The 18,735-nt window shown below is 38.5% G+C and overlaps 2 protein-coding genes across 2 annotated transcripts; both read right to left on the reverse strand.

Annotated features, from left to right (window-relative positions):
- Nucleotides 1-5,530: 5,530 nt before the first annotated feature.
- On the reverse strand, nt 5,531-11,595 carry paqr7b (progestin and adipoQ receptor family member VII, b). Its single transcript, XM_044208626.1, has 2 exons — nt 11,443-11,595; nt 5,531-8,966 (listed from the first exon to the last, which is right to left on the reverse strand). Exon 2 carries the CDS (start codon nt 8,958-8,960, stop codon nt 7,902-7,904), a length of 1,059 nt encoding a protein of 352 aa, XP_044064561.1. The 5' UTR covers nt 8,961-8,966; nt 11,443-11,595; the 3' UTR covers nt 5,531-7,901.
- A 3,686-nt stretch (nt 11,596-15,281) lies between these two features.
- On the reverse strand, nt 15,282-18,028 carry stmn1b (stathmin 1b). The gene is made up of 5 exons (XM_044209183.1): nt 17,915-18,028; nt 16,670-16,715; nt 16,149-16,321; nt 15,818-16,009; nt 15,282-15,729 (listed from the first exon to the last, which is right to left on the reverse strand). Exons 2-5 carry the CDS (start codon nt 16,683-16,685, stop codon nt 15,670-15,672), a joined length of 441 nt encoding a protein of 146 aa, XP_044065118.1. The 5' UTR covers nt 16,686-16,715; nt 17,915-18,028; the 3' UTR covers nt 15,282-15,669.
- Nucleotides 18,029-18,735: the final 707 nt, after the last annotated feature.

The following is an 18,735-nucleotide window of genomic DNA, read 5'->3' on the forward strand; positions in this document are numbered from 1 at the left end:
TAACGCTCAACAAGAAAGCAAATAAGAGTATTTCCCAGAATGTTAAACTATTCCTTTAATTTTTTTTCCAGTTGTGAGCAGCTCCTCTACTTCCTTTGTGCATTGCATTGTGGGAGAATAGTTACATTGACACACTCAAAAATCAAGCGAGTATACTTTATTTTGTCACTTTACTACTTTACTAAAATCTGCTTCAATTTAGTGTGTAGTATGGAACTGGGACATAGCAAAAGTAAAGTACTGTTAACACTAGCCAAACTCAGATGACAAAGAAATCCAAAGGTTTAGATTACAGTAAAGAAATTGTGCTGCAGAAGCATGGAGTTTTGGCTGTCATGTCTCAACTCAAAGTGAGCAAAAGGTTATTCTAACAGTACACCCACAAAACCAAGTCTATATGCCCCCTAAGCTGCACTAGCACACGCCTGCTGTGAGAAAAACACTGTGTCCAGGCTTCTTAAAGTTTCCCACTTTCTGGTTATCAAGGTATAATGTGTCGGGAGTCTGTAACCCTGCTGTATACAGAGAGGTTAAGGGGCAGGAGGAGTGAATTCATTATCCTTGAGCGGCTACGGGCCTTGCCAAGAGAGAGAGGCCTTCAGATACGACATACGTGCTTCCTCCTCACCTCCGCCAGCCTCCAGTATCTCCTCAACCAGCTCATGATGAATAGGCCCGATCAGTGGGCGAGCTGATTGGTGAAGCAAGTAGCATCGAGGCACCCACTAAGATGAAGAGGAGGTAAGAAGTGTCTCTTTTAGAACAGACTGAATCTATTAGGTTTGTAGTAAATTCTGACAGTGCTGTAGTACAAGCGCTACAGTATATATATCAATGCCAGCAAGGACAATGCAATGTTTGTGATATTATGAAGACAGAGGCTGATTCTCTCATGCTACTTTATAAGTAGTATTACCATTTGACTATACAATGAGCCAGTGCCTCGTTAATGTCTTTTACAAAGTCAGTGACACACTCACTGTGTAATTTTACAAGGATCATATTCATTCAATGACAACTATTCATTGGCTGCAGCCTCACAATTTACATGCCTCGACAGTCTGCTTCATATACCACGTTATCTATATTTTATGCTTCTTTTGCTTTTAGCTTTTATCTGTCTACCGCAGCGTCTTCCTCTGCTTAACAATGCACAGTATCATGACTGATGAGAAAAACTGCTAGAATTTGTGGAAATGCCGGAATAAACCAAACACTGTATTCTGTTGTAAGTTCGTTACCCACTTGAGTTGATAAATGCAAACAATGGCATTCAACACAATGCAGAAAGCATGATCAAAATTTTGTTTAATTTTTTTAGAAGAGCAAATTAAAAAAGTTGTGAAGCTGGATCCATGAAGGTTCTAAAAAATCTCTTATTGTTCTAGTGTAGATTAAAAAGAAGGTCATGTGCCGCACTATTTCTTGGCCATGAGCAGTGACGTCCTGCCCGCCAGAAAACCAAAGCTTGTTATTTTTACACTTTGGTTTTTGTATGGATTAAACAAACAATATATAATGTGTTCATTTGCGAGCTTTAGAGGTGCTAGTAGTCGGATTTTGTTACCTTGGGAAGAACCAGGCTAGCTTTTTTACCCGTTACCAGTCTTTATGCTAAGCTAAGATAAACTAACTGTCTCTTGGCTTCAGCTTCATATTTATTGGACAGACATGAGAGTGGTATCGATCTTCTCATCAAACTCTTGGGAAGAAAGCAAATAAGCATATTCCCCAAAACTATCCCTTTAAACCTACACAAGAACTAACAGATTTTTCAAAACCCTGTGCAGTTTTAAGTGAATCAGACAGCACTTAATGTTATCTGGCTTTTGTTCAGTGTACCAATTGAAGATTTTAGACCTAAAGAACCAAATGAAAGTCAAAGTCTTTTCATACTTCAAATACACCATTGTTTATACTGTAATGAGAATTAAATCTACTGTATCAAGTAGAAAATTAGGTTTTAGTGGGAGAAATATTAAACAGTCCTGCTGTTTATCTACTTCAACATGCACTGACTCTGTACCATTATTCGTTATGAGTACATTACAGGGACTGGAGGACAGGTATTACGTTTCCATTTTAAATCATTTCTAATTTCCAGTCTGATAATGCTTTGCTCAGTTCCTCATATGATTACATCCCTCATAAAACAGTGATTTTCCCAAAGCTTTTCTCCATGTCATAACAAAAGCGAGAGACCATATGAAAATGCCACAATAACAAAGGGAACAAAATACCTGGCAGCACAGAAGAGGTTCATCAAAAAATAAGAGAGATGGAAAAAGAAGTTGGCTGTCTGTCACCTGGCAGAAAGAGAAGGCGATTTAATAACTCTGAACAAAGCCATTCCCTCTAGCAAGTCGAACCTTTAATTACAAAACACGATAGGAGACCTAGGCCACCCAATATTTCCTTGGCAAAACCTTGATACAAATCATACAAAGCAAATTAAGCATTTAAAAAGGAGTGGAGAGGAGCAATAGCATTGCAGCGCAACTCGCAGAGAGAGGAACCAAGAGGGAGAGGAAATGAGTGACGCTGGGAGGAGAGGGACGGTGAGCTGCTCCAGAAAAAGGCGTATGAAAATTGATGGAGTCTGGGGAAGCAATTGATAGTTAGAGGACAGGAAGCAGGCTGTAAGGCAATTATCACTATCTCTGCCATTTGATTTAAGACCGTCTGAGTGTGTAATACTGTGAATTAATCACATCCGAGGTAGATACATCAGGAGCCCATTTCTGCCTTAAATTTCAATGATTCTTCTCCATCATTGGAAAACGTACTTAAGAGATGTTCTAATTAGCACAGCAAATTAATTTCCACTCAGTTAGTATATGTTATGTGTGTGTGTGTGTGTGTGTGTGTGTGTGTGTACGTACGTAAGTACATAGGAGAGACAGAAGGCTAAGCTTGATGAGACATTTACCTTATATGAATGCACAGTGTACGAGCCAGCTTAATCATCACAAGCAAAGCTCCTGACAAATATCAACAAAAGGCACGATGCTATGTAAACCCACACAAACTTCCACATATTTAGACTAATGTAGGAATGTTTATATATATATATATATATATATATAAAGTAAACACAAACAAGTGTTAACAAACGAGTCACCACATTCACACATATCTTAAACCATATGTGCCACCCACTAGGCTGCAGCGTGAGCAAGATGGCGCTCCAGCTATTGTTCCCAGAGGAACATCTGCATGAATAGATTTAATCATGTAATATTATTCTTAGTCTATTAAGCAAATGTTTACAGCAATAATTAACTTCATTCATTTTCACTGAAGGTTTAATTCAACTAAGGAAATGGCATACAGTATGTTGTTTAGTAATCCAGGCTGCAGATGGTTTAAAATGAATATTCTGGTAAATTACAACAGCAGGGCATCACTATCAATAATATGCATTTATAAAAATATAAAAATATTTTGATTGACCTGCAAGTTCATTTTAAAGTGCTGTGATCCATCAGTAATATATATTTAGGAAGATATGCAGATCATTTGTGCCCCCTAATGGAAAGATTAATTCTGGTAGAATACATCGGCTTTGTGGGATGAAATAAATCTTGCCAGAGTTATTGAGCTTGTCTGTCCAGAAGAACGCCAAACGATGCAACTTCTTTTTTTTCCTGGCTACCATTTAAAGCTCTTTGTCCAAAAAGAAAATAATTGTGTGCTTATCTATATTTGACACATATATACTCTACAGAGGAGAGAAGCCATCTGTTTTGACCAACATAATGGTACATTTATCAACTTGTAGCAGTAAACAGGCCAACAGTGTCATAATCGTTTTTTTCATCCCAATTTTGATAAACCTTTGAAACATATAAGCCATCTAATTTAAATATTAGCATTTGCTTATCCACTGTTATTCAAGGATTGATTTATGCTCATTTTACTTAGAGATTTACAGGATGTTATATACTATATATATATATATATATACACACACACACACACACACACACATTAGGAAGCCATGCCTTTACCAAAAATGTCTCTATATCTTTGTGATTAACTGCACCTTCATTATTAAAGGCTCTTGTGATCAACTGCATTGCTATGATTAATTGCTCTTGCAAAACCATTCAGAAAAGACAATATATATACATCTTTGCCTTCATAGAAGACCTTTGTACCTCAAAATACCTCTTCAGAGTCAATTTTACCGAAGATGAGACAATCCTCTTAATGTGCTGTAGTTCTTTCTACCTTTGCTGTCAAACTGTAACTGTCCTACTGAACAACAAGGATGCCCTCTGGTGGTGCTGGAACAATGACTAATAATTTAACTGAGACGTGTCAAACTGCTAGATTTTAGACTGTTATTTATTTATTATTTACATTTACCAACTCATAATCTGTAGTCCAGGGCCATTACTCTGCCAGTAGTCAGGTCTGAGAATAAAATGAACTGCCTGTCGTACATTTTGGCGACCATATAACATTACTGATGAGGGTATGGGTTAAAAATACCTGCATTCAGAACAGTTTTATTATTCGCAAAGTGAAAAGACGGGATAGATAGATCTGTAGTCTCCAGTTAGAGATAAACCAATCTGGTATCTTGATATTCACTGTTTGTTGTGTCGGGAAATTAAACAATTCATTTGCTAATGTTGCATAGACCTGAATGAACAAATGTGAAATACAATCACAAGGCAGCTCCATTGATTTGAAATATATAGGCATTATTGTGTTGTGATTTATGGAAGCAAAGAAAGGTAGTAATTATTTGAATCTCATAAGAAACTGAAAACCTAATTGTGAAACTTAACCAGCACCAGAATAATTAATATTATACATTATTCATTGCATTGAAATATTTTACTTTGTAAACCATCTATCTGAAGAATTTATGTGGTTTGAATTCCCCTCTTACATTTCAAGTTTTGCAATTAAAAAAAACATACTTTTCTTCTAACTTTCACAAATGTACTGTGCAGAATTTCCAGTCGCTCATCTGAATTTCTCTTTCTTGGATCATATGACTGACATGAACTAACCTCACAGAGCAGAGGTCTGATCGATTCCACTCAGGCTCAGTTGACTATTTTCAGTGGCCTGAATGTTCATCTTTAATTCTGGTGTCTGAATTTCACCAATCCAATTAGAGCAAGCTGTTTTTTTTTTACTTGACTTGGATTACTTGATCCAAAAATTAACTGAATTTGAGAACGTTAAATACATTTTTTAAATAGTTAACACTTGGATTTTCTAAATTTATGAACCCTTAAAAAAATGTAAAATCAAGTTGTTGTTTTTTTTTTACATTTTACATGAAATTACTTTCTAGAAATGTCAAAGTGGGGAATTCAAACCACATTCATACAGATGGTTTCCATTGTAAATTATTTTAATGCTGCCATTTAAAACTTCAACATCCAGCAGTGGTTAATTTCACAATTAGGTTTTCAGTTGCTAATAAGATTCAAATATATATAATATATTATTATGGCCTTTCTTTGCTTCTATATGATCCCTAACCTGTGAAAAATAAATAGGAGAATTTGAAGTTACTCTAACACTTTATTTTCTTAAATACCACAGAATATTAGTACAGTCAGTCACACATATTTTTAGAGGCAGAACACATTCTGGTCCCTCTCGCCTTACTTTCATAAAGGGAGAAAGGGAAACCTTTGGTGGCATCAGAGGCTACGTTTACACACAAACTCACTTATACAGTAAAGAATGCTGGCCATGTTCCAGTTACGATTGTGAAAAACACTGGTCACTTGCCAGCTGCTCCCTACCTGTTTGACAAAGCTGGGTTATCTCTAACACATGGGAAAGAAATTAGAATCCCAGGAGTGGTAGTCACAGACAGGGCTAGTGAAAGACTTACAGGCTTCATTTGCCAAATGGATATCATTAGCCTACAATGAAGCCTTTCGGTGAAGCCTTAGACTACATGTACAAAATTAGTTTTGTGCATGAGAGTCTCAATCTTGCTAACCAATTTATAATCATGCAAAACAAGAGGTGTCTTGCACAGGTTTCTCTGAAATGGAGTACGGGTTTACCCAGGTTATTTGGAATTATGATATTTCCAAGAGTCAACACAAAACCAGAATAACCACATTAACCGCAGATGCCTATATGCATGTAAACATAGCCAGTGTTGTCAGCTACAGTATATACAGTGTTGATTCAGGCAGTGCACGATGAGACCAGGTCAGAAATGCCAAAGTCAACAGTTAGAAGGTTCATATTTAGGGACTAAATCTCACCAGTAACATGTTTGCAGTCAGGTCAAGACATCATTTAAATCGACTTGTCACTTCTGACATTCTGTCTCTGAACTCATATTTCAGTAGTACCATCACTGAAGCAATAACAGATTCATTGGCACATTAAAACCATCATGAACAGAGAGTGCTATAATGAATATAGATGATTTCTGACATTTAAGATTGTGTGAGATAAAAAAAATTAAGCAACATTATCAGTGAGCCATATCTGTGTGATATTTTTATAAAAGTCATCAAAGAACAAAGGGACTCTTCAGTGTAACAGTGCAGCAGTGTGAAATGATGTATTCATAGCCGTTAAAGTTAAGATAGGCAGGAAGACACTGAACACAAAACACATTTTTGAAAGGATGCAGCAAAATAGGAATGTGCTGTATTTCACCAGATAAAAAGATGCATTCAGTTTTAAGTGCTTTTAGGTGGAGAGAAAATGGGATGCAAATAACTTTCTAGAGAAATACAGCTTATTTACAGGGTAAGAAAGGAGTGCAAGGCTAAGCTTTCATAGACATTCACACACTTAATATCCACAGTATATACCAAAAGACATGCGTAGAGGCACATACATATTCATCATACAATAACAAAACATACCAAAAGCAGAACACCAGTCAGACACGGCTTTTGTGACTCAAATCTGATCAAACGACAATGACAACAATGCGCGTAATAAGCACTAACATCATGGGATGTGAAAAGGCAAAAGCTGAAGTTCCAGCCCTTTGAATAAAAAAAAAAATTGTCACAACAACAAAGAGACATCAGTAATCTTCTATCCATCTCTTAACCGATACTGAGTGCCAGCCTCATTTTCAACATAATTCAAGAGAATGTTATCATCCAAAGAAAAAAAAAAAGTCCTTTCCTTTTCTTTTATGAGAGGTACAATATTTGGCTTTCAAATTGGGTTCTCAACTTTCCCAGAATATGTTCAAACATTTGTGTGGCACAGTGTTAGCGCCTTGATAAATAAAATTTAAAAAATCCCTGCTTTGATCCCTAAAGAGAGGGGCAGAATCAAAAGGAAAAAAAACATTAAGTGTCAGAAAGGTATATCAAGACCACCAGTTTAGGATTAGGATTGGAATTGGGATCTGACTGCAATATCCAAAGTGTTATGGGACTGTAAATTGTAAAAAAAAAAAAAAAAAAAATGTGTGCATGATTTGAAATGCTACAATTTGATTAAATCAGATTATTCAGATTATTCTAAATATGATTTGGTAAAAGGCATCTTAAGAAACTAGTCTCTTAATTTTTCTGCTCACCTTGACAGAAAGTGTACTTTTGTATGGTGAAGTAAAACTACATTCTTTTAATGTAGACTAATAAAAGAGCAGAGTAAAGATGCAAGGACTTGTTGCAGTGTTTACATACTACCTGTATTGCTACAGGCAAATTATACAATTTCCTTTTCCTCATTGTAAGTCACAAAAACACACCCTTAATTGTTTTTTTCAGCTCACTGTAGTTTGGCAGATCACATAAAGAAATAATCATAAGTCACTGTCACAAACTGATAACGTTCATTGACAAAAACATTTGAATTATTTTTTTAATGAATGGTCACTACAGAATAAAATAAATTAGACCCAACTTTTTTTTTTTTTTTACTCATTTCAATTCTTACTCCTCCTTCTCGTGGAGAGAGGCACGTACACGTTTGCGCACATAAAAAGCAGTAAGAGCACTGCAGCAGGCAGTGAAGATGAAGAGTGCGACGGCATCGTGTGCAAGATCGCCATGAAGACGCTCGTAGAAGGGACGGCGCTCTGTGAAGTCTGTTCGCAGTGCTTCGACCTGCATCAGGGTGCACACCACCACGAACACATGAAAGAGCTGGTGGCCCTGCCCGATGAAGTCACACCTCCCAGGGAACAAACTCTCTGGGTGAGGGCAGCAGAAGAAATAGGCGCCGATTAAGAAAAAGAGCACATGGTAGGAATGGTATGCCACAACTGGGTCGGAGCAGCCCTCCTGGTAGCAGCTGTAGATGCGGTGAACCACGGGGCTTATGTCTAAACAGTAAGCCAAGGCTGAGGGCACCACTTGGAAGAGCTTGTGGGCTAACTTGGGCAGCTCAGGACTCGCATATTTGCCATAGCAGCAGCCAAAGCAAGTAAGCCAGGCCAAGAATGCTGCAGCAGGTAAAAAGAGCCCTTGCACTCGAGTGTGCCACTCCTTCTCTATGGCATAGTAGTAGTGCGCCAGGGCACTGCCGTACTGGTAAACAGCGACCCCCACGTAGTCGAGGAAGTAGAAGGTGTAGTAGGAGAGCTCGGACTTGGCAGAGAGGAGATGAGCGAGAGCGCTGAAGGAGAGGTAGGTGAAGGCTGCCAGGAGGACAATGAAGAGAGGCTGAGCATGAGGGTCTCGCAAAAAATCTACCGTCTCTGAGATCTCCCGCCACTTCACCAAGATGATGAAGGCAGCCAGCAGATGGGTCCACACATTGAGGGTCTCATTGTGCCTTTGGAAGAGGGTGAGGAAGTAGTAGCGCCAGCTTTGGTCTGGCTGCCTGTAGCCGGTGAGGATGTGGCGCTCACGGAACACCCAGGGAACATCAGATACCTTCACAGTGCAAGGCAGCGTGGGGAAGGCCGACTCCAGAAGCTGAGGGATTTGACGCAGCTGCTGCGCGTTGATAAACAGGCGACCAATCTGCTCCATCACCACCGTCGCCATGGCAAACTGGAGGCCAGAGTGGAGGACGGAAAGAATGAAACGAACAATCAGTTAGTCAATATCTGTCTGGCTTTGAACTACTGTCATCTCTAGGTCTGTTTGTGTGCATCTGCCCGTGTATAAATGCATGTAAAGATTGTACTGTGTGTGTGTGTGTGTGTGTGTGTGTGTGTGTGTGTGTGTGTGTGTGTGTGTGTGTGTGTGTGTGTGTGTGTGTGTGTGTGTGTGTGTTCCTGCAATACTACTATTATCACAAAGCAGAAGTAGTCCATTAATCTGTTTGGTCAATGAACTTCACTGAATCTTTTGTTTTGTACAGTTGTTTGAACACAACAAGCAATTTGATGATGTCACCCAGGGCTCTGGGAAACTGTAACAGGGATTTTTACTGTTTACTTACAGTTTCTAGACCAAATGAATATTCCAAAAGTAATCAACAGATTCAATGATCATAAAAATCATCATTAGTTGTAACCCTAAATTGAGGTAAATTAAAACATCTGGTCAAATGCCAAATAAATAATAGATAGGATGTTTAATCAATTATATTTTCATGAACATTTGTCCTAAAAGCTGCAATTTTTTGCCACTAGGGGACAGTGGAACAATTGAAAACAGCTTCCTGTTGCGGCTGGAATCGGAGTTGATGAGAATAAAGTTATGGGCCAGAAAACCAAAACAATAAACCATAAAATAGACTAAAAGGCTCCATGGAGATGAATTGCAGTGTTGAGTGATAATCCCGTGTGTTCGACACTGACAGCGACCTCATTCACACTGGTCATTTGAGCCATTGTTAATAACAAAAATATTGGTTAGTGTAGCTTTAACTGTTTTCATTTGTATAAGTGAATTACCCTGACGATTTTAAAATTAATTATACATCATGGAGTCTTGTCAAATTGTTGGATATGAGTGTTATTTGTGGTGGCAGCAGTTTTGTTGCTTGGTTTTTGTTTGTTTGGCTGACGATCTGACTGGTGTCTCTGAATGTGTTCCCAAGCCTTTAATCTGCCTTTAAGGTCTATTGCAAACCACTGGACCGCAGGTGTAATAAAGCTCTGACATTAGCTGTCCTTATAGTCATAAATTCTGCCCAATGAGGCCTTCTTTCTCAGTACTGGCAATTGCGAATGGGAAATTACTTCCTGAAAAGTGTAGAACTCGACACAGAATCAATATTTCATACAGCATCTATGTTTAAGAGGTGTAGGTAGGATTTGAAAATAATTTTTAATATGAAAGAGAGTGGAAGGTGATGCTATCAAAAAAAAAAGAAATTGTTAATGATAAAATAATCTGACAGGTGTCTGTTTTTGGATAATCCAGCCTAATACACTCAGAGAAGTTAAAAATATAGGCATCACAATATAAACGGTAGAAGACAGTTGAGAAAAGGCCTGACTTTTGCTTCCAAAGCCATACCCACTCTAAGAGTTGCAAAATTATCACAGCACTGGAAAATGACTCAGACCTGACCTGTGGATAATTGGGATGTAATAAATAGTATGCAGCTCCAACTGTTTGATACAAAGATGATACTTTGCATCACAGGTTCTTCCTCATCAAATCTAACTAAACTAGTTCTTGGACTCACCCATAAGTAAATAAATGACTTAAGATGACTGACACAAGAAGATTAAGAAGAAGGGTAAATATGACCGAATGCTTTGCAACACATATAGATTGTGTTTTCTGTTTGTTGCAACACTAACAATTGAACTTAAAATGTATATTTAGTAAGCTGAACTATACACACTGTACTGATTTTGTCTTTGGGTTGTAACTAATATGAGCGCGCCCTAGTACATAAATAGGGACCAGGGTTAAAAATCAGTAAAACATGTCACTGATTTGATGTGCCCACTCCAGATCATTCTGGGCTCTTCCCAGAGATGTGTGGAAGGCAGAGAGCAGAGACAGCAGCTTCACAGAGATCGGGCTGTGTGGGATGAACACAGGCCGAGGTTCAGGAGGAAAGGCGTGGAGTGATGAATGGGAAGGCATTATGTAACATAACCCCATCCGACGTCCACACCCTCCGTTTCCAGCAAGGGTTGCAATCCTTTAAAATATGTATGGGTAAAGAAAAATGCTCGGCCATAACCAGGAAGGATTTTTGTATAGTATGTAGGCTATTAAAAACAGGCCTAAGTGGGCCTGTTGCAGTGAATTCCCACCAGCAAATCTGCACCTGATCGACATTTCTGTTTAAATTTGAGATCCAGAAATCAATTTGTATTCACCCTTCCTCCGAGCCTCGAGGCTTGCTTCAATTCCCCAGGTGCATCACAAAAATCTGCTGTGTGGTGTTTATTGTAGAATTAAAAAAATACCGATGTGCATTCATTAAAACTGACAGGGTTTCGCGTGCGAGGTGCATCTGAATGTATTTCACGCTATGCCACTGGGACATTTTACCGGGAAAAAAATAGCGTAAATTTTCGAGATGAAATTAATAGCACAAATAAAATGGACAGACCTGTAGATGGTAGAATCAATCCAACGTCTTAAGCTTAGCAGTCGATGAATGATTTAGAGCCGTGCAGAATATACAGAACATTGTTTGAAGGGGTGAACGAAGAAAGGATGACCGTGACGGCAGCAGCGCCTGGCGGCTCTCACAGCGCAGCTGCCGGCAGGCGGTTTGACAGGCGGATCTTCTAACCAATCAGCGAGCACGGTGCTGCTCTTTGCTGCGGCTGCACACATTGTTGTGACCAATGACAGCTGCCGCCTGGTCGATCAGCCCACCTACTCCAAGGAAATTCTTCCACTGCCGAATGAATGTATGGCACTCCCGTGAGGCATTTCTCTCAGTTAAGGACGTAAGGTGCCCAGCCCGTTGGTTGTCTTAAAGTTGGACTCATATTTACCAAACCGGTTTACCTGTGTGCTTACGTCTTATAAGTGCTGGCCTGATTAAAAACAGTTTAGAAGTCATGTAATGTTACTACTCATAGGCTACTTATTAATGATAACCTTATTTTGAACTCATTAGGGGTCACCATGATATATATTTTGATACTCCCCAATCATTCAATCCTACAATATTAACAAAGTTTCCTTTATATATTGCTTTTCTTGAATTGATAGTGCCATTACTACTACTGCTACTCTAACATTTTTATATGGCATGCCCTATTCCTGCACCCAACTTTTAACATACAGTATCTCTCCTGCATGTATCATGGCGTGTCTGTGAGGCTGTTACATGAAAACAAAAAGAAAAACAGTTACAATGCATTTAACAAAGGTTGAATTCCAATTTTGCACGTTATTCCTTCTCAACGTGCATCATTTTTCCCAAAAGCATGAGAACTAACTGGGATGTAAAGCCTGTTACCAGCCTGTAGATAATGAATTGGTCAGTGACTTAATTGACCCACACAAATTTGAAGTTCCAACACTCTAATAAGGTTTATCGAACTTCATGCTTGGTATTGTAACACAGCTAGAATTTGAATCATCATATCATGCGCATTCTTAAATTGGACACCATTTCTTTGTCAGTGTTTTGGCTTCCAAATTACAGTGATAACCTCACTGGCTCTCATTTGGTTATCAAAACAAGCAATTTCCCTACTTGACTAGTGTGTTCAAATCAGTTTTATGGCCTCTGCCTTTTTCTTGTTTAGCATTCAGTTACAACGTGTCCTTTGTTAGACTCAATGTCTCTGAAAGATCTGCATTGTGTCCTGATTCAGACTATCTTATAGGGTATATCCCAAACAGAGATGGATTCAGGGTGTGCCCACGACAACACTGAGTATGTTTTTGGCCTCCTGGTTATTTATCCATTCTAGGATGATCTGTGTCTTAACCTAAATAAGGCCAAGTTCAGAGAACATGAGGGCAAAGTGTCAACAGAGGATCACAAAATGATTCATTTTATGGAATAGAGCAGATAATACCTTGGTAAAGCCTGGAAAAGTTTTTTAACAAGGGCGAGATTCCAAAAATCCAGCACAGGCTAAGAAAGGGGTCTTGGAGTCGAGCCAGCCTTTGTCCCCTGTGTTGTCAGTCGAGGAACACTGCACTTTGGGACAAGCAGCTTTCTTGGCTGATGAGTCCAGCAGTTTCCTCCCAACACATGACAAAGATGGGATTGTGCAGCACTGTGTGTGTTTGTGTTTGTGTGCATAGCAATGTAGACTCACCCCAAACACAACCAGCGATGTGTACATTTCTATATGTTACACTTTATTCTTGTGTCACTGTGAGCACAAAGCATTAAATCGCTAAGAAACTTGAAAAACAATCTAAACATGAGTGAAAGGGATTATGATATGTAATATGTAGGATGGGTGTGTTTCATGCATTTAAGCACAGTAAGATTTTTATTTCTTACATTATTTATAGTATTTTACATTTCACTTCATGAGCATAGTTCAATTATCAAATGATGCAGTATACAATTATAATACCTCTGGAGTTTAACCACAAATCATCAAATTTAATGAGACCTTAATATATAGTTTAATTTTATGATACATAAACAGACAATGGACTGATATCCAATTTGAAAAATAAGAATTAAAAAAACATGTTAAATGACAGTATCAGTATGCAGGTGTTTCCTCATATGTGTCTGAAAATGTCTGTAGTCCATCTGTGGGCTGTTTTGCAATGAATTACTTGAGTTCATACATAAATATATTTGGAAAATGTCATCTCTAATGAACACGACACATGCAACAGATTAATGTAGCTAGCTGTAAAAGAGCTGAAGAACTCTCGAGTTTGTGCTACCATGTTTTCTGGGCATTTAAGACTCTCCAAACCCATGTTCACTACGTATGTATGATTTTTATCACATATGACAGTGGTTCCCCAACCTTTTTACCCCTTAAAGTGAAGCACTGTCTACTTGCGAGCCATCGTCATTGGTTTCATGTGTGTAGGTTATGACCAGGTAAACTAAAGACTGATCTGTTCCCTGCTTTATTTAAATAATAAATAATTTAAAAAATAATTTTTACATGATTTCGAGATACAATTATTCAGTAATTAACAAAAAACATTATGAGATGTTTTGTTGGCTTCGGCTACATCGATTATGATTGCCAGTGCAAACATAGAATACTTTTTAATAATTAACTATACAATCAACTGTGTAAAAATGCCTCCCCTTTTTCCTGCTCTCTCTTCTACATCAATACCCTCATTGCTTCAAAAGTATTTCCTTACATGAGGATTGACAAGGGAGGGAAGTAGTGAAAAAGCTTTGCCATGCTCTTATAGGCAACAAGCAGTTGTTGATCATCCATGTGACAACTCTCTGGTTAATATGCAGTATTGTTACTCTGTCACTCTACAAATAGGGATGTGTCCAAGTATTCCCAATTGTATTATATATATATATATATATATATATATATATATATATATATATATATATATATATATATACATGTAAGATGCTGAAGATGTGTAAGATGCTGGCAGGAAAAGCATACATGGAGTGCTATAACCAAGTGGCTGGCATAGTGTACAGGAACATCTGCATGCAGTATGGACTGGAAACCCCGAGGTCAAAGTGGGAAACACCTCCAAAGGTGGTAGAGAATGACCGAGCCAAGATCCTGTGGGACTTCCAGATTCAGACTGACAGAATGGTAATGGCGAACCAACCTGACATCGTGGTGGTGGACAAACAGCAGAGGAAAGCCGTTGTGGTTGATGTGGCGATACCAAGCGATGGCAACATCAGGAAAAAGGAACATGAGAAACTAGAGAAGTACCAAGGGCTCAGAGAAGAGCTGGAGAAGGCCTGGAAGGTGAAGGCGCCAGTGGTGCCCGTGATCATCGGAGCACTCGGGGCAGTGACCCCCAAACTGGAGGAGTGGCTACAGCAGATCCCTGGAAGAACACCAGACATCTCGGTCCAGAAGAGTGCAGTACTAGGAACAGCAAAGATACTGCGCAGAAACCTCAAGCTCCCAGGCCTCTGGTAGAGGACCCAAGCTCGAAGGATGAGACCACCCGCGGAGGGTGAAGGACAAAGTTTTGGGGTTTTTTTTTATATATATATATGTATATATAATCTTGGGAGCCCTTGGGAATCACTGCTTTTAACAGAAAATGACCATTAAGATGACCTAACTGCCACTAGGTGTCAGCAGTGTCTTAGTATTACTAAGGGTATGTTTTATATTATTGACTATTACTAAATTATATGCCCCCCCACCCCCCACACACACACTTTAATTCCAGTTATGTCAATCTTCAATTACATGGTAGTAATAAAATTATTTCATCTTCAACATTCATGAGGCATAAATACGCTCAATACTCCACACCCATCATGACAGAAAAAGATTCAATTGTGGATACAGACTTTAATGGTAGAACCTTGGTATCGTACAGCATATTCAAATTTACAACATTATCAACTAACAGTTTAGAACAATATTATATGATGCAACAGTATATGAAGTATAAGGATCAATTTATTACAACGGAATGCCTCTAAATGGAAACATATAGTTCTTACCACAAAAACTACAGTGTAATCAGCTGCCAATAAGAAATCTACAAGTCAAGAAAAGTCAGACTATATCCACACCCAACCTAACATTGTATAACCAACTTTCATTTAACAGCATAATTATAACTAACACAACAAACAATACCATGGAAGTGTCAGTTAAAAAAAGTACAGCTTATCTTTTGAGATGTAAAGACTGTTTTCCAGAACATAAACAAATTAATTATCCAATTCTTTCATTGCCTCCTTGTTCTTCCTCACTTCTTCAAGCTTCTTGTCCTGTCGGTGGTTAAAAACAGAAAAATCACAGCACTGCAGTTTTCATTATTTCAACATTAAACATGAAGATATTCTGTTAGGAGCTTACCTTCTCCTTGAATTTCTCATTGAGAGCTGCCATCCGTGCAGTGCGATTCTCTTTGTTTGCCTCCATCTTCTGATTGAGTTTCTCTTGTGCCATCTTGCTAAAGTTGCAGTTTTCCTCTATGGCCTTCTGGATGACCTCCTTCTCATGCTCTCGTTTCTCGGCAAAGTGTTTCAGCACTTCAGCCCCCTGGCTCTGACAAAAGAGAACTTTTGCAGTAAGTTAACAGAACCTGAATCCTAAGCCCATGTGCTAGGCTTTACAGCTCATTTAATGGTTTTCACAGTGCTAGTTTGCTCACATCTGTTTGCCATTTTGTTATTTCTGACAATACCTTGCGTCTCTCTTCTGCAGCTTCCAGTTTTCTCTTAATCTCATCCAGTGATGTTTCCTTTTTCTTAAGAGGGGACAACGGAAATTCAGCCTTGGCATCTGGGGTGGCAGGGCTCAGGATGAGCTCAAATGCTTGACCTGAAGCACGCTTGTTCAGCTCCTTCACTTGGATGTCTGTAAAATAGGACATTAGTTTGTGCTCACTGGTACAAGTGATGGTCAGGCTATGGCAGATGTGTGATGATGTGAGGTCAGAGGTAAAGGTTATCAAAACTGTTGTCAATTAACTTGTTGATCAACCAATTGATAAACTGTCATCACTTCACTGCCAGCCTAAGATTATGCTTCCATTGAGGTCACTGCTTTGTCAGAGAGGTCAGAAGAAAATAATAATAATAGAATTTCAAAGGCATTTAAGATCTTAAAATGTTTTTAATTTAACTTTTTGAAAATGTACTATTGCATACCAAGATTACTCATCCACATAACTACATGGTAACAACTTGCATAGGTGACACCTACCTCCACAGCTTTCCATTTCAGCAGAAATGTTGCCTTTTTGATACCACTAGAAGAAAACATGAAAAAAGTTGTAAATTGTACAAAGTGGATTAGCTTTAATTTCACTTTGGTCAATTGTCCACACATTAAAGAATGCAGTGCTGCTTTTGCAGCATGTCCATGTCCTCTCAGCAGGAGCAGCAGTGCAGCGATGGTGCTGGAGCTGACTAACAGCTCATGTTTTGATAGATCATCGGTCAAGCATGCGTTTTAAAAAACAGCTAGGTTTTCTAAGTTTCCCTGCTGCTTTGGCATATAGAATCAAAACAGACATTGTTTTGGGCACATTAAGACTCATCCCTCCATCAACTAAATATGTACACTATGCTTATGTTGTTTAATTTATTGACTGGCTGCATGTAGATACAATGATTAATCTTCTCAGCATAAGATATACACAGCAGTTAGTGCTGTATAGGTGCACATTTTACTGTTATAAGGTTACATAATCTGTGACATTACCAGTCACAACATGTCATGACATGACAGGCAAAACCAGTTCTCAACCTCACTGATGCCTCAGCTATAAGTACAATGTTAGTAAGTGATAGTCACACAGTGGAAGAGTCTATAAAATGGTAAGACCATGTAAGGTAATCATCAGATCATCAGTGGGATAAAAGGTGATGATTCTGGGTGCCTACTGCTGGAGACTGCACACGTACAATTCTGCAAGATGTGTTATTACAAAAATGGCGGGGGCGGGGCAGTAGAAATGCTGTAGACAACCACATTAGACATACACACACTGAAAATACTAAGGCACAAAACGTCTTGACAAAGTACTTGACAATGACGTTCCTGACTCGACCGCAAAAGTTAGCTAACGTTAGCTAAACTTACTATGGTGCCATTTCATGGTCATAATATCGACTCTAAACAAAACATACAGTCATCCAAACTTAGTGTAAATTACTTGATCGGCTTATAGTGTATGCCAATATGTTAACATTAGAATAAATTATGCCTGTGATACAACTTTTTTTAAAGTTTTTTTTTATTTTGACGTAACGTTATTACGAGTAACGTTTACTGAACGGCAGCCATAACAACAAAGTCCGTTAACTACTACAATTGACTTCAGTGATGCTGAACAGACTAAATAATGACTTCACAAAGTGTCCAAATTGACCTTGACTCTATCACCACGTTGTTTGAATGGTCTGAAAGCCTGGTTAAACATATGCATAAAGCCATTGTTCTCACCGTCAAGTGTTTCAGCTTGAACAGACCTCAGCCAAGATCTTCTTCTCTCTTTTCAGACCGCCAACATCTGCACCTTCGCGCAAAAATCTACTGACTGTAAACGTCACCAGACATGTTTGCATTCATTGGTCCAAAATCCACCAATCACAGACAGTGTTGAAACTGAGCGCCAGAAACAGCAGGCCAAAATAACAGACACCAAAAGCTGGTGGATGTGAGAACAAAACAAGTCTGACAGGACCCTGCGTTTACCTAACGTTATGTAACTGTCAATTAAATCATCCACATTAGCCAAATATGTGATAGATTCAGTAAATGTTACATTGAAAGGAACCTAGATGATAAGTTTAATTTAAAATGTACAGCAAAGTAGGCTTCTTATGTTTCACTATATAACCTGAATGTACAACAGAGATACATGATAATAGTTTTTTACAACTGGTAACACACATTTCTCAACCCTGAGTTTTCTTTCTCTGTTCACTTTTTCAAAACTCTTCACACAGTCAGCACAACAGAATTCAATGTGGACTAAATTGTGGATCACTTTTCATTGCTGTGACACAAAATGCATTCAGTGACCACACCTTTGAAAATTCATGAACTGTTTTCTCACTCAAACTCAACCACCACCAAATCTGTGTGTATTTACAGTCCATTTTGCACATGTTTACATACTATTGCTCAAAACCTAACAAAACATGACACAAAATTACTGTAAATTGCACTGCAATTTCCTGCATTCTGCTACATCTACATCTAAAAAGAAAAAATAAATAAAGGCACAAACCCCTAATTGGAACATACAACACTGATCACCC

Source organism: Siniperca chuatsi, linkage group LG9 (assembly GCF_020085105.1).
Source record: "Siniperca chuatsi isolate FFG_IHB_CAS linkage group LG9, ASM2008510v1, whole genome shotgun sequence".
In the NCBI taxonomy this organism is placed as follows: Eukaryota; Metazoa; Chordata; class Actinopteri; order Centrarchiformes; family Sinipercidae; genus Siniperca; species Siniperca chuatsi.

Excerpts from the sequence above, each read along its gene's own strand:
- paqr7b (XM_044208626.1), bottom strand. The coding sequence starts at position 8,960 with ATGGCGACGGTGGTGATGGAGCAGATTGGTCGCCTGTTTATCAACGCG.
- stmn1b (XM_044209183.1), bottom strand. Across the intron at positions 16,010-16,148 it reads CTGCAGAAGAGAGACGCAAG|AGCCAGGGGGCTGAAGTGCT; the intron begins GTATTGTCAGAA and ends CTCTTTTGTCAG. Across the intron at positions 15,730-15,817 it reads ATGAGAAATTCAAGGAGAAG|GACAAGAAGCTTGAAGAAGT; the intron begins GTAAGCTCCTAA and ends AACCACCGACAG.